Below are 20,060 nucleotides of genomic sequence, written 5' to 3' on the forward strand. Positions count from 1 at the left end.
ACTAGTATTTTTTTGTGATAGGGGGAGAAATTTTGGAATGCTGTTTAAGGAATGTAGTATGGAAAGCATTTTTTTGATAATATGACGCTTTATATAGGGGAAGACCGTGTATATTGGACCACCTAAGTTTGAATGGCCGTAACTCACTTATCATATTGAGAAAAATGTCCCTGAATTTTTTATGATGGTAGATTGCCACAATAAATCCCTAAATAAAATATGACTTCACTAATTTTAATTCTAATACTTCAAAAATAAAATTTAATCAAAATTTCGAAGTCGTGTAACTTGAGCCAGGGTCGTGTAATATGAACCAGAGGATCGTGTAACTTGGACCAGGCATATTAAACACATTTAACTCCTATAATGTTGTTTATTCAAACAAAAATTTGTGTCAAGCAATTATTTCACATACAACAGTAATAAAATAGTCCATCTGTAATTGTTGCACATTCTTCGTGGGCCCATTTTCCACACCGATTGCACTGAATCCAGTCTGTGTTCTCACTTTCACCACAAATAACACAGCGTGTTTTGGATGTCACCTTAACTTTAAAATCAAATAATTTTCTCTTCTTTGCGGCCTTCCCATCTGATTGTTGCTGCAGAGCATTCTTGTGTGGCGTAGCCGTCAGCACCACGCCAGATGCATTGTATCTCGTTCCGGATTTTCTCTGTCCAGATTTGGAAGACGAAGGCAAAGGGCTTATTTCCTTCAGTGATACATATTCTGTGAGACCAGAAAGTAGCTCCACATTGTCTCCCATCTTTTTCTCTGCTGATGCTGCTGTTGTTGCTCCTTCCACTTCTTCTGCTGGCCGAGATGCTGATGCTGATGGCTTACCATTCAAAGGCCGATCGGTCACCAAAAAAGGCGCGAAATCAGCCTCTGAAAACACATTTCGGTCGACAGGCCAAAGACCAGTGTGCCTAAAGCCATTCATTGCAATCTGCATATTTGCTGCTCTGGGGAATGTCACTCCTACCAGTGAGGCAATGTGCTGGACATTCAGCCGCTGTCCTGGAAGTTCCCTCATCTTCGTTGATATGGCAGCTGACATGAATGTGTTCAGAGGTTTGAAGAACGACACATCCAGCGGTTGGAGACGGTGCGTGCAGTGCGACGGTAGAGATAGCATAATCACACCGTACTGACGGCAGATCTCAATCGCTTTCAGCGATTGCGTATGGCTACTGTGACCATCTAAAATCAACAGGACTTTCTCCTGAGGGTTGGGTTTGACAGTTCTAATGAAGTGTCTAATCCATTCACAGAATGTGTCAGAATCCATCCATCCCTTATCCTGACAGCGGAAGATGGTGTTAGGAGGCGCTCCAAATGTGAGAGACTCCATCATTTTTTTCCTAGCGTAAATCAGCATAGGAGGTACAAAGAAGCCACTCGCACTCATGGCATACACTCCTGTCACATTCTGACCTCACTCACAAGAAGAAATGGCTCCAACCTGAGGTTTTCCCCTCTGTGCCAAAGTCTTCTCTTGGCGTTGAACGACATTGTGGGATGTCTCGTCCATGTTGAATATTCTGGCAGCAGTTAATTTGTGTTGGTCGACAAGGTGTTCCGATGTGTCAAAGAACTTGCCGACGACAACCCTGTTGAATCCTGAAGCCCTGGCAAGTGATGTGGCTTCTGGCTGCCTAAGGCTAAGTTCGGGATGGCGCTTCATAAAGCCGGAAAACCATTCTTTGCCGGCAGACTTCGTTTCCCTGTTGAACCAAGTGGCCAGTTTATTCTTCTCTGCAATCTCATATGCTAATTTCATAACACTTCTTCGTGTCAATCTGAAATTAAAGAATAAGCAGATTAAGTATTAGGCCTATATTAAGTTTGATTGAATTAAGTTGTAGGTCTAAAGTAGGCCCTAATATACATTTTGCTGTAATGTATTTACCCATAGCACATTTTTTCTAGCTGCAGAAGATATGTCACAAGATCATTTTCCACCTCTTGTGGCAAGTCAAGTGGGTGACCGGGCTGTCTAATTTTAGCGTCCTTCCATTTGTTGTATCTTTTAAGTGTGGCACTAGGTATATTATATCTTCGTGCAGTCTCATTGACGCCAACCCCTTCCGATATTGCAACTAAAGCGAGTTGCAGATTTTCTTCTTTCCACTTCCCATACACTCCCTTCGCTTTTCTTGCCTGTCTTGTAGTCATCTGTAAAGTAATGGCGAAAGCAGAATTTGTTAAAAAGTTGTAATTGTCGACCCACCAGATGAAACGAAGTCTTATTACAGAATTTAAGAAATAAAATATTGAAATAAACTAAAGTAATGTTTTATAATATTATTATTTATATAATATTATATAAATAATATTTTAATTATATATCCTTACAAAATTTTCATCCACTGACCTCTGATTTTTGGAAATTCACACTAGTGAAGACATAATGGACAATTTTATCTTCTAAATTTGTTATATTATAAGGGTAGGTACATTTTAGCATTGGCTCAAGTTACACGCTTTGTGATGGTTCAATTTACACGCATTGTAAAAGAAACACTTAAAAATTATTTATGTAAAAACTACTTTACAAACATTGATATAAATTTCACTCAACTTACCTCCAACACTGGTATTTCTTCGTATGTATAAGGCAGTCTTGTATTTCTAAACGTCTTCGCACAACACGCTGTCAAACTATTGTGAAAAGATTTGAAGAATTTGGGGACAGAATGTTCGACACCGTTATGACCGCGTCAAGCCAACCCTGCATAATGAGATTTATGGACAGTTGCCTACCATGTAGAAGGTTCAAAGCGCTGTATAAAGTACCTTGCAAACTATCCTGGAAATAGTGATTGCATCATTGGATCAAGTTACACACTGGTCCAAGTTACACGGACTTCCCCTATATATATATATATATATATATATATATATATATATATATAAGGCAAGTTACAAGAAAAGAAGAAGGGATACAAAAAATAAGAATTTGGAATAGATACCCACTGAACAGGCATAGGAGAAAAGGGTAAAAGGAAACTTTTAAACAGATATAAACGCGACTAACAAGCAAACGTTCTGATGGGGGCATATAAACAAGTTAATTTTCTTTCTTCCACCATGTTAAAAATGTCACCACAAGTGCTTATACAAATTTTGGCCACTCGACCGCAATTACGAGGCCGTCCAGAAAGTGATTTTCCCTGGGGCCATTTATAGAAAAAAGCAGAATTGCATGGAAATATTTATTGAAACAGATACAGCACTTGTTGCGCTATTTGTCAACATATCCCCCACTGAAATTGAGACATTTGTCATACCATGGAATTAATTTTTGTGTCGTAGAAATCAGCCGCCTTAGATCGGAATCAGCGTTTGACTGCGTCTGCACCTCTCTCTGTTGATCTCATGACATGACAAATGTGTCAGTTCTGGTGGAAAATTGAGAAATAGCTCAACAATTTCTGTGCCTGTTCCAATAAATTTGTCCATGACATCGTGTTTTTTTTTCTGTTAACGACCCCTGGCGAACTTATTTTTTACAGCCCTCGTAATTGCGGTCGAGTGGCCAAAATTTGTATAAGCACGTCTTTTGACATTATTAACATGGTGGAAGAAAAAAAATAACTTTTTTTATATGCCCCGATCAGAATGTTTGCTTGTAAGTGAGAAAAAGAAATATAGAATGGCAATAAAACGGCAAACTAGTTTAGTAGTTGTGAAAGAAAGGCGTTATAAACATTAAACATCTTCAATAGGTCAAGTATTCCAAAGAAACAACATTTCTAAATTGACTAACATTATAAAGGAATATATTTTCTCAAGATATGCATTCTTACTTTTACTTCAGCTTTCTACAAGTAGATGATAAAACATATTTGTGGATTCGTGTATAAATTTATGTTACTTTTGTGAAGTTTCTTCGGAATTAGCGCAGTTTCATGTGCTATAACAAGTGATATTTAAGTTTGATGTTTATTCATACATTTTGGATCCTTTCGCTAAGAGACTAGTAATTTAATTTTAGTCTTTCCTTGTGATTTGTCTCCAATTTCTAGGTCACGACATACTGAAACATAATGAACCTTCATATGTTGCAGGGGGCTACGGGTCCCCGTTCACGGCGCACTCCCTGTCCTGGTCCAGCAACAAGGAGAATGGCTGCAACGGCATCATGTTCGCCAAAGTATGGACGCCCGAGGATCCCCGCTCCAACAAGGGCATGAACCACAACGGACCCACCTTCTCACTCGACAGCTAAGTCGACGACCACCAAAATTCCAAAGAAAGAACGCTCTTACGCGCTAATATCAACAAAAACTCATTATAAAATATATCGATTTTTCTGTTGCCCCGTGTTTCATTGATTACTTGCAATTAATTGCGTGTTTATATACTTCCGCGGAGAAAGTCATTTCAAAATGAATTGTTCAGCGTTAATAGAGTTTCCCAGTGATTGAGTAACATACTATTCTAGAAAATGTGCAATGTCCAGGAATGAACAATAATTCTTGACTTCATAACTTATCATTTTTGTGGTTTTCCGTACTCTCTCACGGGAATTCTGTAACGGAACGAAAATTATCTTCCAAACCTATCTCTTTTCTTAAAAAAATGATGAATACGGCACCTCACTGACGCTCAATGCGATCTGAAGTTCAAAACATCGTTAAACAAATTAGTAAATAAACGCAGTCACTGTCATCATACATCACATTAGGGCAACCTTGGGGACAATGATCAAGCGAAAGGAAATGCAGAAACCCCTGTCCATCTCCTTATAGACAAATGCACAGTAAGGCACTGTGCATCAGTGGTGGATTTCAGACGACTAGCGAGAACAGAAAGTTTGTAAAATATCTATAATTCCTAACTTACACAATCCGTCACTGAGCAAAGCTTCCCTCCCTATCTAATCGTATTGGGCCAAAATATTACTGTCTCAGCCGGGAAAGGTAGGATGGAGATTTAAGGGGTAGTCTTTACTGACTCAATTGAGTTATTAGTGCCCAGGCCTGTATTAGGGTAAGTTTATTTATATTGCAGCTGTTTTCATATAAAGGCTCATAACTAACAAACCATTGGATTTATATGTAAGATTTTACGTTAGTAAGACACTATATTATGTTGCCTTTCTTAAATAACTTTTTCATAATCTTTTAGTACTCACAAATGGTTTTTATAGAAACCGCAGATTCATTGCCGCTCTCACATAAGCTCGCCATCGGTCCCTATCCTGAGTAAGATTTATCCAGTACCTACCATCATATTTCACCTCCCTCAAATCCATTTTAATATTATCCTCTCATCTACGTCTCGACCTCCTCAAATCTCTTTTTCCCTCCGACCTCCCAACTAACACTCTATATGCATTTCTGGATTCGCCCATGCGTGCTACATGCCCTGCCCATCTCAAACGTCTGGATTTAATGTTCCTAATTGTGTTAAGCTAGATGAAGAATATAATGCGTGCAGTTATATGTTGTGTAACTTTGTCCATTCTCCTGTAATTTCATCCCTCTTAGCCCCAAATATTTTCCCAAGAACCTTATTCTCAAACACCCTTAATCTCTGTTCCTATCTCAAAGTGAGAATCCGAGTTTCACAACCATATACAGAACAACCGGTAATATAACTGTTTTATAATTTCTTACTTTTGAGAGCAGGCTGGATGACAAAAACTTCTCAACCGAATAATAATAAACATTTCCCATATTTATTCTGCGTTTAATTTCCTCCCGAGTGTCATTTATATTTGTAACTGTTGATATTTGAATTTTCCCACCTTTTCAAACGATAAATGTCCAAAATTGTTTAGTATCAACAACAATTTCAAAATGAGCAAATATGATAATTCTGCAAGTGGTGCGATTTAGGCAGCGATTCATCGCACCGCAGTTTATAAAAATAGCACCGACGTTTACAATTATAATTTGATGAGGATGTTCAAGTAAATAAACTAGATAGTTCGGAGTATTTTTTTCGAATGCCGAATTTCCTTACTACTTATCTTTCAGTCTTATTAATTAGTCTCTGTACTTCTTGAGAATAACGATTTATGTATTCTGAATACCGCTTTCCACACTCTCTTTTAGCCATTTGCCATCCGCTGTTCACAAAAAACGCAAAGGTTATGGCCTATGTGAAATAATCCCAAGATATATATACTACATAGTAGTTGCATTGTTATGCAAAGTAATGTCACGTAAGAACCGGAGCGATGTTGGACACATCAGGTTGATGCGATTTGAGACAAACTTATTTATCTTGTCTACAGAGACAAGTGGAAAGAAAACTTTAAACCTTATCAATATAATAATAACAATATCACAGTCATTAAGCAATATTGTAAACTAGTCTTTTCATCTTCATCTAGTTAGACTGTAAAATGTGATGAGAAATAGCTGGCTGCCACGTGGTCAGTACGAGCCGAAATGGTAATCGTGTACCGTTTCCATGGCAACCGATCGCTGCTTAATTTGTATGCTTACCATCAAGATAGCAAGAAGCCGCTGAACTGTCAACTTCTGATATTCCGAGCTGAGAATATTAGCAAGGAGTGGAACTCCCTGGTCAATGACACAGCTTAAGACAACATGAAAAAATCTTACACGTGACACTTAAGCAATCCGTGCCGAGTATTGGATCTATATCAGTCGATTTGTATCTGTAACTGGAAGTACTACCGCTTGAACTACTATATAGGAGTACAAATAAACAAATAAATAAGTAAACACACGAATTAACAAATAAATACACGAATTAATAAATAAAATAAATTAATAAGTAAGTAAATAAATAATAGATAAATAAGTAAATGAGTAAGTAAATGTGTAAACAAATAAATAATAAAGAAATACCAAACGCGCAAAAGACAGAGAGATAAATAGACAAAGGGACAAACAAATATATAAATATATACATACAGAAATAAACAAGTTTATGAATAAAAAAAATAAATAAATGAATAATAGATAAATAAGTAGACTTAAATGAGTAAGTAAATATGTACATAAATAAATAAATAAATAAATAAATAAATAAATAAACTCACGAACTAACAAAGAGACAAACAAAAAGAGAAAGAAATATATAAATAAATACATAAATAAATAAGTAAATATGAAATTACTGAATACATTACAATTAATGAACACACATGTGCAATCGACATGCAATCATATAATAAAAATATAAAATAAACAAGCAGAGGGCATAGAAAACGATAAAAAATCTATAAAACATAATAAACAACATAATATATAATTACATACAAAAATAAATGAAGATTATTCATTTAGACATATATTAACTTTTGTTCAACTGACACAGAAAACTACTCTTCTCGCACCCAGGACTTGTACTCAGTCCCCAAACGTAAGTTACGCAATGCACAGCCTTAATGTTTAATGCGCTGAGAACTTCACTAGGCCTACCGCACTGACACGCAATGGTACAGTGGATATTTAATCAACCACAAATTTGTTTCACAATTCTTTGTTTCGTAGCATAATGCACGTTCAATGAGTCAGTCAGTATTATAACCTGTTATCGACAGAGTTATCGAGCAGCTGTCTCTCGATGAAGAAAAGGTTTTGTATTCAGGATGTCAGTTTACTGTGACAGGTTTTTGTTCTACAGAATTTTCGTGGTTAGTAAATTTCACACATTTCAGAATCATGATTGCCTATTCTTCTCACTGACTTAGTAACGATTAAAAGACGGTAGTAACTCAGCTAATGGAATTTCATCAGGACTTATTGACCAGAGACAGTGAAACAAGGGGAAATGGAAGGAGAAACAGTGAAAAGTACGCGATCCCGCGTCCTTGCAAGGGAATTTGACGCTCTAAGAAAGAATTTATGTGAGCTCAAAATCTGTTGGCCACTTGTCTCAGTCCGTTTTCCACCATTTCGTTGAAAGAACCGAAGAGAATTTTGAAAGGAACGTGAGAATTATTAGGAATAAATATTATGTTTGCTTACAATTCTTATCATAACACCTTATAAGCTATAATGCCTTTACTTTAATTCCAACTCTAATATTTTCCTTCCGCTCACACAGTCACTCACTGCTTCTTTCGTTTCCTTTCTTTTTCTTTCACTTCTGATATTATTCCTAATTTTTTTTCTCATTATGATTCATACAGACAAATTATTACCATGCTAAATACTGATTCCAAGATTTTTAAGAAATGATATGAATTCTCTGATACCGAAAAAGTAGTTCTAATTATTATATATATATATATATATATATATATATATATGTATGTACTGTATGTACTGCCCTCTCCTTCTAACCAACCGGTCAAACTTTCTTCTAACCCAATATCTATTAATCAACAGAACTCATAACATAAATAGATACGTAATATTAAATAATATCTTTGTTACAATATCTCCACTAGAGTATTTGAAGCCGTTAACAGTATTTATAAGTGAAAATCTGCTGATATTTAAATTGTAGATGCACAAAAATTACAGCCAGATTTGATGAAATTTCTATAGCTTTATAATGGATCATTCAAGGATGGGCTATTTTAAGGAGTGAGACCTAACATTAAGGTGCATAGTTTTTCTTTACTCACTATTACACATTATGCGAAGAAGCATTTTTGAGTTAGGATATAAGCCTACAAGTATGTGTACACACATATGTAAGAAGCTTGAATCATTTACTGGTAGTTCTTAACAAAATAATCTCTAACATATATTATTATAATGATTACTTATGTTGAAAGAAATTTCATTTGACCATCAAAAATCATTCTAATTAAAATTAATGATTTCTTTGTAAAATATTTCAAATTTTTAATCAAAATCATAATAATAGTATATTTTAGTCCTAAACGCTTACGCAAAATTTTAGCTTTCTAACATAATTTAATTTATACTTGAGTTAGTCGTATATGTATGTATGTATGTATGTATGTATGTATGTATGTATGTATGTATGTATGTATGTATGTATGTATGTATGTATGTATGTATGTATGTATGTATGTATGTATGTATGTATGTATGTATGTATGTATGTATCTACGTACGTGTGTATGTATGTATGTATGTATGTATGTATGTATCTACGTACGTGTGTATTTATGTACGTATGTATGTATGTATGTATGTATGTATGTATGTATGCATGCATGTATGTATGTTTTAATCAGCAGTCCGAAGACTGATTGGAACCTCATGTGACACAAATAAGGAGTCATTCATGAGGGAACTAACCCAGAGATAATGGGAAAGGAAATGGCTTTCCTTCCACCATTGCATATCCATACATCGGAGACTAGTAAGACAGCTCACTAATCAGATTTGAGATGTATGCAACAATTGGTCTTCCTCTGATACATATCACCGAATGAGATTGTTGATAATAGATATAATAATAATTAAAGAAAAAATTATGCAGTTAAAAGTTATGTCTCACACAATAAAGTATTCCTAAATTGAAGTACTGAAAAATTACATGAATCTAATGGTTCAACTATTCTACATTTCGTCGTTATTTTTATGAAACCTCATACGTGACAGTACAAAAATAATTTTTCAGGAGGAATAAAAAATTAATTAAATATCAATAGGCCTGCACTGATCCTCGATGATGTAATTTATGTTCACCATATTCACCAACGTTTTCTACAGAATTATTTCATATTTTTATATACACCCATTGATTTTCATTTATTTTTTCTTCCTCCTGAAAATTTATTTACTGTACTGTCACATAGGAGGTTTCATAAAAACAGCGACTATTTGCAGTTTGAATAGTAGAAAATTTAAAATGATTTCGTCCATGAATTCATATACAAGTCCCCTTGTGCCCAAATTGCACCGCACACTTATTGTAGTTGTTAATAACCAGCTAGCAAGATTTTATTTATGTTTTGGTACACAAGAAATAGTGTCTTGAAAGAGCGTGTGAAATAGCTACATTCCCAAACTATTACGGTTTACAGTAATGGTATATTGCTATAACTTACTCCTGAAACTTGTATCCTGGTTAGCAGATAAGGCCTTCCCAGTCTCTAGGTTTCCTTATCAGAAACTGATGTATGATGGCTAGGGAGTGTCAAGTGTTGAAATGACTCTTTTCGTTATTATTGCATGTCGTACAGTAGATCAAGTGGTACGGTGACAGCAGTCAGAGAACTTCTTCAGTGAGAACGTTGTAACTTTGCGAAAGAGAGAATCAGAATTGGACAAGACTTTAAATAATATAGTCAGTATTTATATGTCACCTGACATAATTAGGAACATTAAATCCAGACGTTTGAGATGGGCAGGGCATGTAGCACGTATGGGCGAATCCAGAAATGCATATAGAGTGTTAGTTGGGAGACCGGAGGGAAAAATACCTTTAGGGAGGCCGAGACGTAGATGGGAGGATAATATTAAAATGGATTTGAGGGAGGTGAGATATGATGATAGAGGCTGGATTAATCTTGCACAGGATAGGGACCGATGGCGGGCTTATGTGAGGGCGGCAATGAACCTTCGGGTTCCTTAAAAGCCATTTGTAAGTAAGTAAGTATTTATATGTATAGTAAGAAAAATCAGAAAATATATTATAACACCATAAATTCTTTCTGTTTACTTCAACGGTAAAATTTAATATTAACACCAGTAACCATAAATTGCATTCCATATTACAGAACGATTCTTTCTTCGTGGTCGCTCTCGCGCATGCTGGACAAGAAGAGCGAGCGACCTCGAAGAATGAATCCTACTTCCCATGCGTAGCATACTTCTGAAAAAAAAAAAAAAAAAAAAAAAAAAAAGAAAGAAAATATATACAAATTTCAAAAGTTGTTTCTTAAAGCAACGGGTTTAATATCACCCCAAATCACATGTATAACAGATTGCTCATTCCTTTGTTAAAATCGGTAGCACTTCGAAGAGAACAACAGCCAGGATCGCCACCCGTCCGCCGTAAACGAACACGAGATGGCAGTACAGTCGCAATGCAATTCAAATGGGAGTTATGACGTGACTTCTTATGTAACAAGTAGATGGCAGCATAGTAAACCTGACAAAAGTTGTTACCGTGAAAGCCTATAAGGCCGAGCAATCTGGGTATATATGATCTAGGATATCACTCTCAATTGGTACCACTACAGACAGTACTCATGCGGAGCTATAGAAGAATAACCTACGTAATTTACAAATAAGGTTGGTAATAGATCGCCATTTTAAATTCGTACAGAAGATCGAGTCTCGTTGTATAGTGCGAGTTTTCAATTATGTGACTAAAAAATCCTTAAACAAGGAAGTAAAGCAATTTTGTGATATATTTATGATACCAATTTTGTACAAGTGTACATGGTAAGAGTAACTGGAAGGAGGTGAAGTAACGATAATTTGTAGAGGAACATATTGACACTGAATGTGGAATATAAAATTGTGATTCAATCAACGAGAAATATTTTAGAAGCCATTAGGATTAAGAATGACTGACTTTTTACACCATCAAGTTCAAGAATTTCTTGTAGCACCTTTATAATGTTATCAAGGTTATTTTCATTATTTCCATCTTGTTACAAGTATCGTATACTAAATACTTATAGCCTACATACTGAACTTTTAAAATATGTTATTGATATAGAATTTCATGGATATTTATAGTTTAAACAAGTTTAAAATCCACACCAAAGATTGATAATACAGTACAGGGTTTTAAAGCATAAAATAACGACAAACAAGTTTGGAAATTGCAATGTACAGTACGCAACATTTACTACTACCGCAACGAAAGAATCAACTTCTGACATCTCTACCAAAGCACGTGGAAAATACACGGCCAGAGGGCGGCATTGTAGCTAGCAGTATTTCTCCTTCCCTCACACCGGAGTCAGGAAGAAGGTAGGTAGGTTAAAATTTTGTGTTCATTGTAGTGCCGGAAAGGCGACTGACGAATCCAGTTCCTATTGGTTGATCGAAAGGGATAAAGGGTAGAAGGAAATTAAAAAAATAGACGTTACAGAGATGTCAGAAGTCGGATCTTGCTTTGCGAGACCAGTGAACTATTGAACAGCATTTTTATTTAAAGACGAAGAAAATACATTACAATGTACTCTTAACTTAAGCTACTCTTAAAATGAAGATCAAAACGAATGAAACATTCAAGCTATATCTGCATTCTGAAAGCGATGTTGGACTACGGTGAGTGTAATTACCTCGAAATTGATTAAATCTGTAATAAATGCAAAATACTGTCAATGTGTTGAACTACGCCCACAGGTAATTCTTTTTTTAAGGACGTCAGAATACAGTTGGGGGATAAGTGAATGTTTCACACACGTAAGAATATTTTGAGGCAAACATTTGGTTTACCTATTGAACTTAGTAACAGAAATAGCCAATAGTAATAGTTTACTGATGTCATTTGTCGAGATCAGACATGCTATATTATTTTACTCTAGTCAGTAGCTAGTCATTTATTATATCGTTATATTTTTACGAGTCATTATCTGTAATAATCGAAATCGTAATGTACAAATCTCTATCTTTGTGAACGTCATCCTTGTCTCCATAATGAGAAGTGTATCTATATGAAGGAAGCATTTCAGTCTGATAGCTTCGTTTTAAAAGGTATCATATTATTGACTGAGAATAACAAAGTTTTAATCTGTAAGATATAAATTGTAACAAGCAGTGGTACGTATATATTTTGTATCAATGATGCCATGAAACAGTCAATTAATATCAAATCAATGTAAGTAAAAAATAGGGTATGTACAAAGCTGATTTCATTGTCTATATAATGGTTAGTTCATAGGGAACTTTAAAGTCTTTGATAGAAGCTATAATTATCACGAACTTACAATAAAATATGATACTATATTCAGCGTTTCAATAAGTTAAACATATGGTACATTCTAGTATTCTAATTATTATTAATAATATTTATCTTACATTCGAAATTGTAAATCTTGGAGTTTCGTTGTTTATTAGGTAAAAAGTGTATTAATTTTTTTAACAATTTTATAGACGATTTCTTCTCTCGCTTTATCTTACTGAATCTTGAAATTGAGACGTTCTCTGGAACAAAAACTGAAGTACAAAATCTTGAATTTGAGATACAGAGCATAAAATATTTTAGATCTGGTATAAAAGCATTGCGCAGAACAACACTCAAATGTTTGTAGAGGGCGCTGTATTTGTTGGAAGTACAATATTTTGTCAGGAAGGAGATGTGTTATTAAAAATTCAATATAGGCTATGTTGAAAAAGAAAAACAACGTAACGTACATTAAGTTGTTATTGCAGGGAACATCTCAACTTAAAAGAGCTCAGACAATTGGATATATTTCTCTATTAAGTTTTCTTTCCTGTAATTTAAAGAAAAAGTTATGATTATCCATTTGGAAGCGATGAACTCCATGAAGAAGAACAAGAGGAAAGGTATCCATTGCAACATAAGCAAGTTACAATCTTGAGATTGCTTCCACCATAAGCTTGAATTTTATACTTTGACGTGTTTCTGATAAAGCTATCCTAATCGGTTTAAGAAATGTCAGCAAAAAACATTATCACGGAAAGATTTTGCAATTAATAACAAATGTTTGAAAGAAAAATGAATCACTAATAAGAAATCAGCTATGTAGGCGTATTGTTTCATGGCTATTTGATGATACATTGTGAGCTGTACATAATTATTATTGTAAATGTGGAAATAAAGAAAATGACGTGATATTGTGATCATAACAATCTTGATTTGTTCTTCTAGATTAAATTGATATCAATGTATGTATGTTATCATAAACGCACATCTGACCATTTTCCAATGTTAAGAGAGCCCACATTTTAAAATTGCTAAACCGCGAAAGAATAATTTATTTTAATTCCTTAAACGTGCAACATTTAAATTTATTATAAATTGCTACATCTGCCAAAAATGATAATAGGCATCCCCGCAATATAACAATCATGGTTATTTATATGTTTGTGATACTCCGTTTAGGGAAGTCTGCAATTGTCAGTTTCATCTTAACCATAAGTAGAGTATGATAATTTCTGAACTGGGATATCTCAGTTATACGAAGAAAATGGCCCGACATTATGGTGATAAAGTAATTTTTGGACTTCCTTCCTTCAAACATGACGAAGAGAGAAAACGCATTTATTGAATAAATAGGCCTTTCAGATTTCCCAAACAGTCACTTAACAATGAATTATATCGACTATTTCGTTTATATGACGTCATTCCATTTTCGACCAATGAAGTGTAGTGAAATTCTGAATTCCAACCAATCACAGTCAGACATCGCGATAATTTTTGCAGCTAGATTTATCGCTATCAATTTATCGCATGGTCGTTCTTTTTTGTTTAGTCAGTGTCGCCAACTGTTTCCTCGTAAATCGATGAGTATGAATCCATTAATATGCATCTACACGGTTAAACTTTCCTTTCAACTTTACGTATTCAAGCAATGAATGCAATATTGATATTTAATATTAATTAATATATTTACGCAGTGAAGACGACGTTCAAAATGGCTCACCATGTAGACACAAAATCTTCATGCATCTTAATTGAACGTACGTACGTTTTAAACTTAATCATTTCAATATTCTTCCCATGCATACGCGTATGGAAAATTGAACTTTGTAGATGCAGCTTTAGTCCCGTTACACACTACAGCGAGAATGCGTTTGTCTATCTATGGAAAATGTTTTCTTGTAGTACGGATTAATGGTCGAAATAAGGCATAATTGACATTGGCCCCGCTCCCACAGGTAACCTAACCTAATTTAGCATATAAAATTTGTATTACGTGAATGAAATTAAACAATTCATAGAAAGTCATATGTTCAAATTTATGTCACATCAGTGCTTGATCAAACTGCCTTCCGTATGGCGTAATAAAATTTGTATTTTTAATTACCTGTACAGAGATGGTGTAGCAACATATGTCTCGCTGTAGTGTGATTATATTAGCATTGCTAGCTGTTTCCACACATATTACATGGTTCATGATTCTCGGTGTAGTGTATAATGTAACGATAAAGTAGTAAATAAAGTGCGAAATCTTAGGCCTACTTCCACATCTATAGCTTCATCTTTTAATTCCATGTCCATTGTAGGCTATCTGGAGAAAATTACACTCTTTCATTCAGATTTGATAACTGCTTTTTCAGTAATCCATTTAATTAATGTATTAATCAGGTTACTTGCAATTATTATAAAATGTTTAAATTAAATTATGATTTAAGCAGATAATGAAATGTATTTCTGTTAGAACAATAAGAGAAAAGCGCACTACATTTAATTAACATTGTTAAACCTGTATTTCGCTTTTCGCAATTGGCATTACTGAATAACATCCAATTTCTTTATTGCAGTAATCGATATTCATCTATTTCAACTCCACAATGTCTGAATAGGTTAAGTATTCGTAAATATACCATTATTAACATTTTGTGAGCGAATTTTAGGGATAGGCCTATATTATTTACATTTTTATTTTATTCACGAAATAGTCCTAATAAATGTCACTCGAGGTCTGAGATTTGCTAGATAAATCTCAAACCTCTCGTGACATTACTACAGACTATAGGTATTGTGAATAACTATGTAAGAAACGACGCTGCATTTTCACTAATATTATGGGCGGACACACTATTTATTCGGCCTATACCTCGTACTATTAATGGCTACGAATGTTTCCTGCGTCATTTTAAAGCAAATTTCTATACAAATTCATTTGATATCAGGCGCATCGCAAAAATTCCAGGCTGCAACGTAAGTTATAGAAAACTAAATAGGCCTATATGTAATAGCTGAAGAAGATTTACAAATCGGTGGGGGGGGGGGGAACTATAACAGTGTTCATCGCAGTACAGAGAATATAACATAAAGTTCCTACATAAAGTTTGTTTTAAAGTAAATAACTGAGGACTACAACTATTTAACCTAGCAATTCAGGTTAGATCATACTGTATTTATTGACACAGAGCATTTTTTAACCGTTGTCTACCTGTCATACACGCCGTGTTCAGTTTAAAACACCACCAAAATAAATAGTTATAACAGAAAATATACAGAGTGGAAGTGAAATAACCTTGAAAGGGACGATAGGGTACACGTAAATGACCGCTAACACATTCTACTCGTGATATAGGTGTAAGAGGTCAGCGAACTCGGTGTGTATCGGTAGGTGAGCTGCTCTCTACCAAGACGTTGCATTTGTTCTCATCACACAATGGTTTGAATTTAGAGGTTTTCAAAATCAAATTTACACGAAAATCGTGCACGCTATTGAAATATGCCAGAAGGATAAATTATTCTTCATTAGATTTCGTATTGATATGGACAAACATCACGATCCTACTCGTAAGAGTTATCGATCAAGAGATTGTTAAACATTTGAGAAAAAAAAAACATTTTTTAAGAACTATGAACTTTACACCAATATATAGGCTATTATAGTTTTTGTTATATACAACATGAGCTATTCGTCCTGAAAATCTGTAAGGCTATTTCACTTCCACTCTGTATATGCGAGAAACATAAATAAATCTACCGAGGTAACAATGATGTGGTTAGCATGGAGTGTAACAAGTTTAAAAAATAACCAAATTGTTAATTTTATAAAGCTACAACCATGTGAACGCTTCGGGAGAAAATCTCGTGTGTTCTTGGTTAGCAGAAACAAGATTGCCTAGTCGCAGCGGCAGAAACACACAGGATATAAGTAAGAATAATATTGTCTTGGTCAATTTTTTCCGAAATACTTTCAGTGGAAGCCAAACTTTCAATTTTATTATCGGCCGTGATCCGTTGTGTTATTTGAATTTTTTATTTTAAAAAATGTAGCCTTTTGTGCAAAAGTCGTCTGTGAGGAAGTTGGAGATGCAAACGTGCTTGTCGAATTTATTTTCTTGGGATTCTTGTAAATGAGGCTCGAATCTGCTCATTGTCGTCTTCAGAAACTTTTCGCTTAGAATGCTCACCAATTTTCGGCAACAAAGTGCCTGTTTGCTTGAACTTTATATTCCAGTCTTATAGTCAAAAATGAGATCGTGTCTTTGAAGGTTGAACGCCCGAAGAAACCGGCTCTGCACATGCTTAACACGCTTTGTTTCTGCTAACCAAAGAACACACAATATTTTCTCCTGGTGTCCAAATGGCATCAGCTTTATAGAATAAATAGTGACTTTATTTTTCAATTTATTTATGACTTCATGTCAACCAAATCATGCTTTTATAAACTGCAAGAGTTGCACCATCAATCCTCAGAAGATTTATTTATTTTTGTCACATATTTTAAGTTACAAACTTTTTTGGTGTCTCTTCAGATGAACACTGTGTACTTCGCAAGCAGTGAAGAGGTGAAGAAAATGATGTGCGCTTCTGAGTGATTTAAATGTGCGCTTTTGTCTTCTTTACCAGTACGCTTTTGTCTTCTTTGCGAGTGCGCTTCAGGTGATTTAAATGTGCGCTTATGTCTTCTTTGCGAGTGCGCTTCAGGTGATTTAAATGTGCGCTTTTGTCTTCTTTGCGAATACGCTTCTAACTTCTTTACGAGAGTGTTTCTAAGTGTTTTAAATGTGCGCTTCATTACGAATGCGTTTCTCAGCGATTTAAATGTGCGCTTTTATCTTCCTTGCGAGCGCACTTCTGAGTGATTCAAATGTGCGCTTTTATATTATAAAATGGATAACATATGCGCTTATGATGACATTAAATCTAGCCGGGAAAACTGAACCTATTTAAAGAAAAAAAAACACGGATTGGGGATGTACTAAGATAGCGGTGATGTAAAATGGTCTAGACTCTAGAGAAAAAAATAACGTCAAATGTTTTTGACGTTTTCCTGCTGTTCCTTTCCCTTAGAGCCAGTTTTATCAAGTTAGACACTTACATATAACCCGTAGGCTGTAACTAAGAGAAAGATTATGTATGTATGTATGTATGTATGTATGTATGTATGTATGTATGTATGTATGTATGTATGTATGTATGTATGTATGTATGTATGTATGTATGTATGTATGTATGTATGTATGTATGTATGTATGTATGTATGTATGTATGTATGTACTGTATGTATGTATGTATGTATGTATGTATGCATGTATGTATGTATGTATGTATGTATGTATGTATGTATGTATGTATGTATGTATGTATGTATGTATGTATGTATGTATGTATGTATGTATGTATGTATGTAGGCGAGACCCGGGCAAAGAGAATAATGCATATTTCTTAAAAAATGCCAACAGGTAGCGCTTTCTGCTATGTTGGGGAAGAATCCCAACCAGATTTTGCTGTTGGAACTGACTTGTCGTCATTCTAGCTAGTGAGAGAAGAAGTCAGCGTGTGTTTAAAGAAAATTGACTGTTTTCTTAAAATATTTCAGGGTAAGAGAAACAAATGTACAACACGCAATACTGCAGAAACGTTTTGTTATGTGATAGTAATATATTGGCGATACGATTACTTCTAAAGTGCCGTACTTACGAAGAAGATTATTGACGTTTATATTTGTATAACCTTAAATGAAAAGGGAAGTGGCGTCTGCGGGCAAAGTGAATAGGGCAAAGTGGATAACTTATCCGCTTTGCCCTGCCACATTTATTTGACTATACAAGTGTTAGCTGTATTTTTGTATGTATTTGTCTATTATAATAAAGCGTATTAGATCATTTTACATAGTGGAGGCATTAAGTCACACTAATTAAATTATAAATCAGCAACACAGATCTTAATTTTTACTTAAAAAGGTCGTAATGTGTTTTCAGATGGTTTAATTTTTCAAGAGGAAGACGGAACAAGCCAAATGGTCTGAAGAAGCCATGAAGAAAGCACTTGAAGAAATAAAATCTTTCAATTATTGGTTTTGCTATCTGGCCATACAACCATAACGTGTTTGTTGATGAAGATTTTGCTCCAGATCAACTTACAGATCGCCCACTTGAGATAGAAATCAGCGAAACGAGAGCTGGCTCAGATTTAACAAATTCTGCGGTGCCAGCTTCTTCAGCGGCTGAAGAAACATTAATGCTCACTCAGAATCAACCACCTCTGTGATGTCGTTATCTTCAGAGATTGAAGGAATATCCAATACATCAATTACACTCAGATTTTCAGTTCCGGTTACACTAAAACCTCAACATCGTCAGCAAGAGAATCTAAGTCAGTTCTTTGGATTTAGACCAGTGCCAAAAATGGATGCTCGAAAGATACGAGTTCAACGAAGAAAATGTCAGCGCTCTGAAGTTCTTACATCTATACTGATTAAAAACGTTGAAAGAGAAGTAACTTATGGGCAGGAGCAAAAGCAGAAGAAATCCAAGTCTTCAGTGCTAGTGAAACGTCGACTTGTTCAAATTTGTATTTTGTACTAATCTAACGTGCTGTAATGGGCTGTAAATAACATATCCTATCGTCTAACATAACTCATTAACATCGTGTTGATGTGTTGATTTAATTTTATTATCAGTGAATAAAAATTAAATAGAAATGTGAAAATGTTATAGGGATATTCACTTTGCCCGGGTTAATTATTCGCTTAGCCCGTGTACCCGGGCAAAGCGAATAATTAATTATATTTTCTTTCTCAAATCATATCACTGTCCGTAGGTACGAGAAATGAATTGCTGTTTTTTATATATGTGGACAACATGTGTCACAACCAATGTCATGAAGATTTTATTTCGGGAACACCAAAATATAGCCTGTGGCATTGTTTGTTCTTAGCTTATCCGCTTTGCCCGGTTTTCCCCTATGTATGTATGTATGTATGTATGTATGTATGTATGTATGTATGTATGTATGTATGTATGTATGTATGTATGTCTTCTTTGAGTCTGATGCTATGGGAAGATAAATGATATCATGGGGAATGACGGAAAATGGAACAAGATGCAAGAAAAATAATTCTCCAGTACCACAGTTTTCACTACAAACGTAAGCTTGGACTCTACGGAATTTGGACCCGAAACTAAAAAGTATAAAGTAGGTGCAGCGACTAGCGACGAGAGTAATAAATAAATAAAAATGGAAAAAAATGAACCACCAGGTTGTCCGATGTGATGGGTGAACTTGATCATCTGCATCAGGCTGGAAT

The 20,060-nt window shown here is 34.9% G+C and overlaps 3 protein-coding genes across 4 annotated transcripts in view; 1 reads left to right on the plus strand and 2 right to left on the minus strand.

Moving 5' to 3' along the window:
• The window catches only part of Fer1 (48 related 1), a 52,558-nt gene extending 44,361 nt beyond the window's left edge, over positions 1–8,197 (plus strand). For both annotated transcript variants that reach the window (XM_069843245.1, XM_069843246.1), the window contains exon 3: positions 4,075–8,197. In XM_069843245.1, coding sequence (XP_069699346.1) covers positions 4,075–4,235 — 161 coding nt within the window. In that variant the 3' untranslated portion in view covers positions 4,236–8,197. The remainder of the gene's footprint in view (positions 1–4,074) is intronic.
• The window catches only part of LOC138711941 (SLIT and NTRK-like protein 4), a 137,444-nt gene that overhangs the window by 46,208 nt on the left and 71,176 nt on the right, over positions 1–20,060 (minus strand). The window lies entirely within an intron of this gene.
• Positions 1,246–2,828, minus strand: LOC138711945 (uncharacterized). Its single transcript, XM_069843247.1, has 2 exons — positions 1,914–2,828; positions 1,246–1,803 (listed from the first exon to the last, which is right to left on the minus strand). The coding sequence occupies exons 1-2, from the start codon at positions 2,177–2,179 to the stop codon at positions 1,440–1,442; spliced, it is 630 nt and encodes a 209-aa protein (XP_069699348.1). The 5' UTR covers positions 2,180–2,828; the 3' UTR covers positions 1,246–1,439.

This window comes from Periplaneta americana, chromosome 13 (genome assembly GCF_040183065.1).
Source record: "Periplaneta americana isolate PAMFEO1 chromosome 13, P.americana_PAMFEO1_priV1, whole genome shotgun sequence".
Classification (NCBI taxonomy): domain Eukaryota; kingdom Metazoa; phylum Arthropoda; class Insecta; order Blattodea; family Blattidae; genus Periplaneta; species Periplaneta americana.

What these genes read in the sequence shown, in the direction of transcription:
- LOC138711945 (XM_069843247.1), bottom strand. Translation starts at nt 2,179, where the DNA reads ATGACTACAAGACAGGCAAGAAAAGCGAAGGGAGTGTATGGGAAGTGG. An exon ending in CTAGAAAAAATGTGCTATGG is followed by an intron (nt 1,804 to 1,913) that starts GTAAATACATTA and finishes CTTTAATTTCAG; the next exon opens with ATTGACACGAAGAAGTGTTA.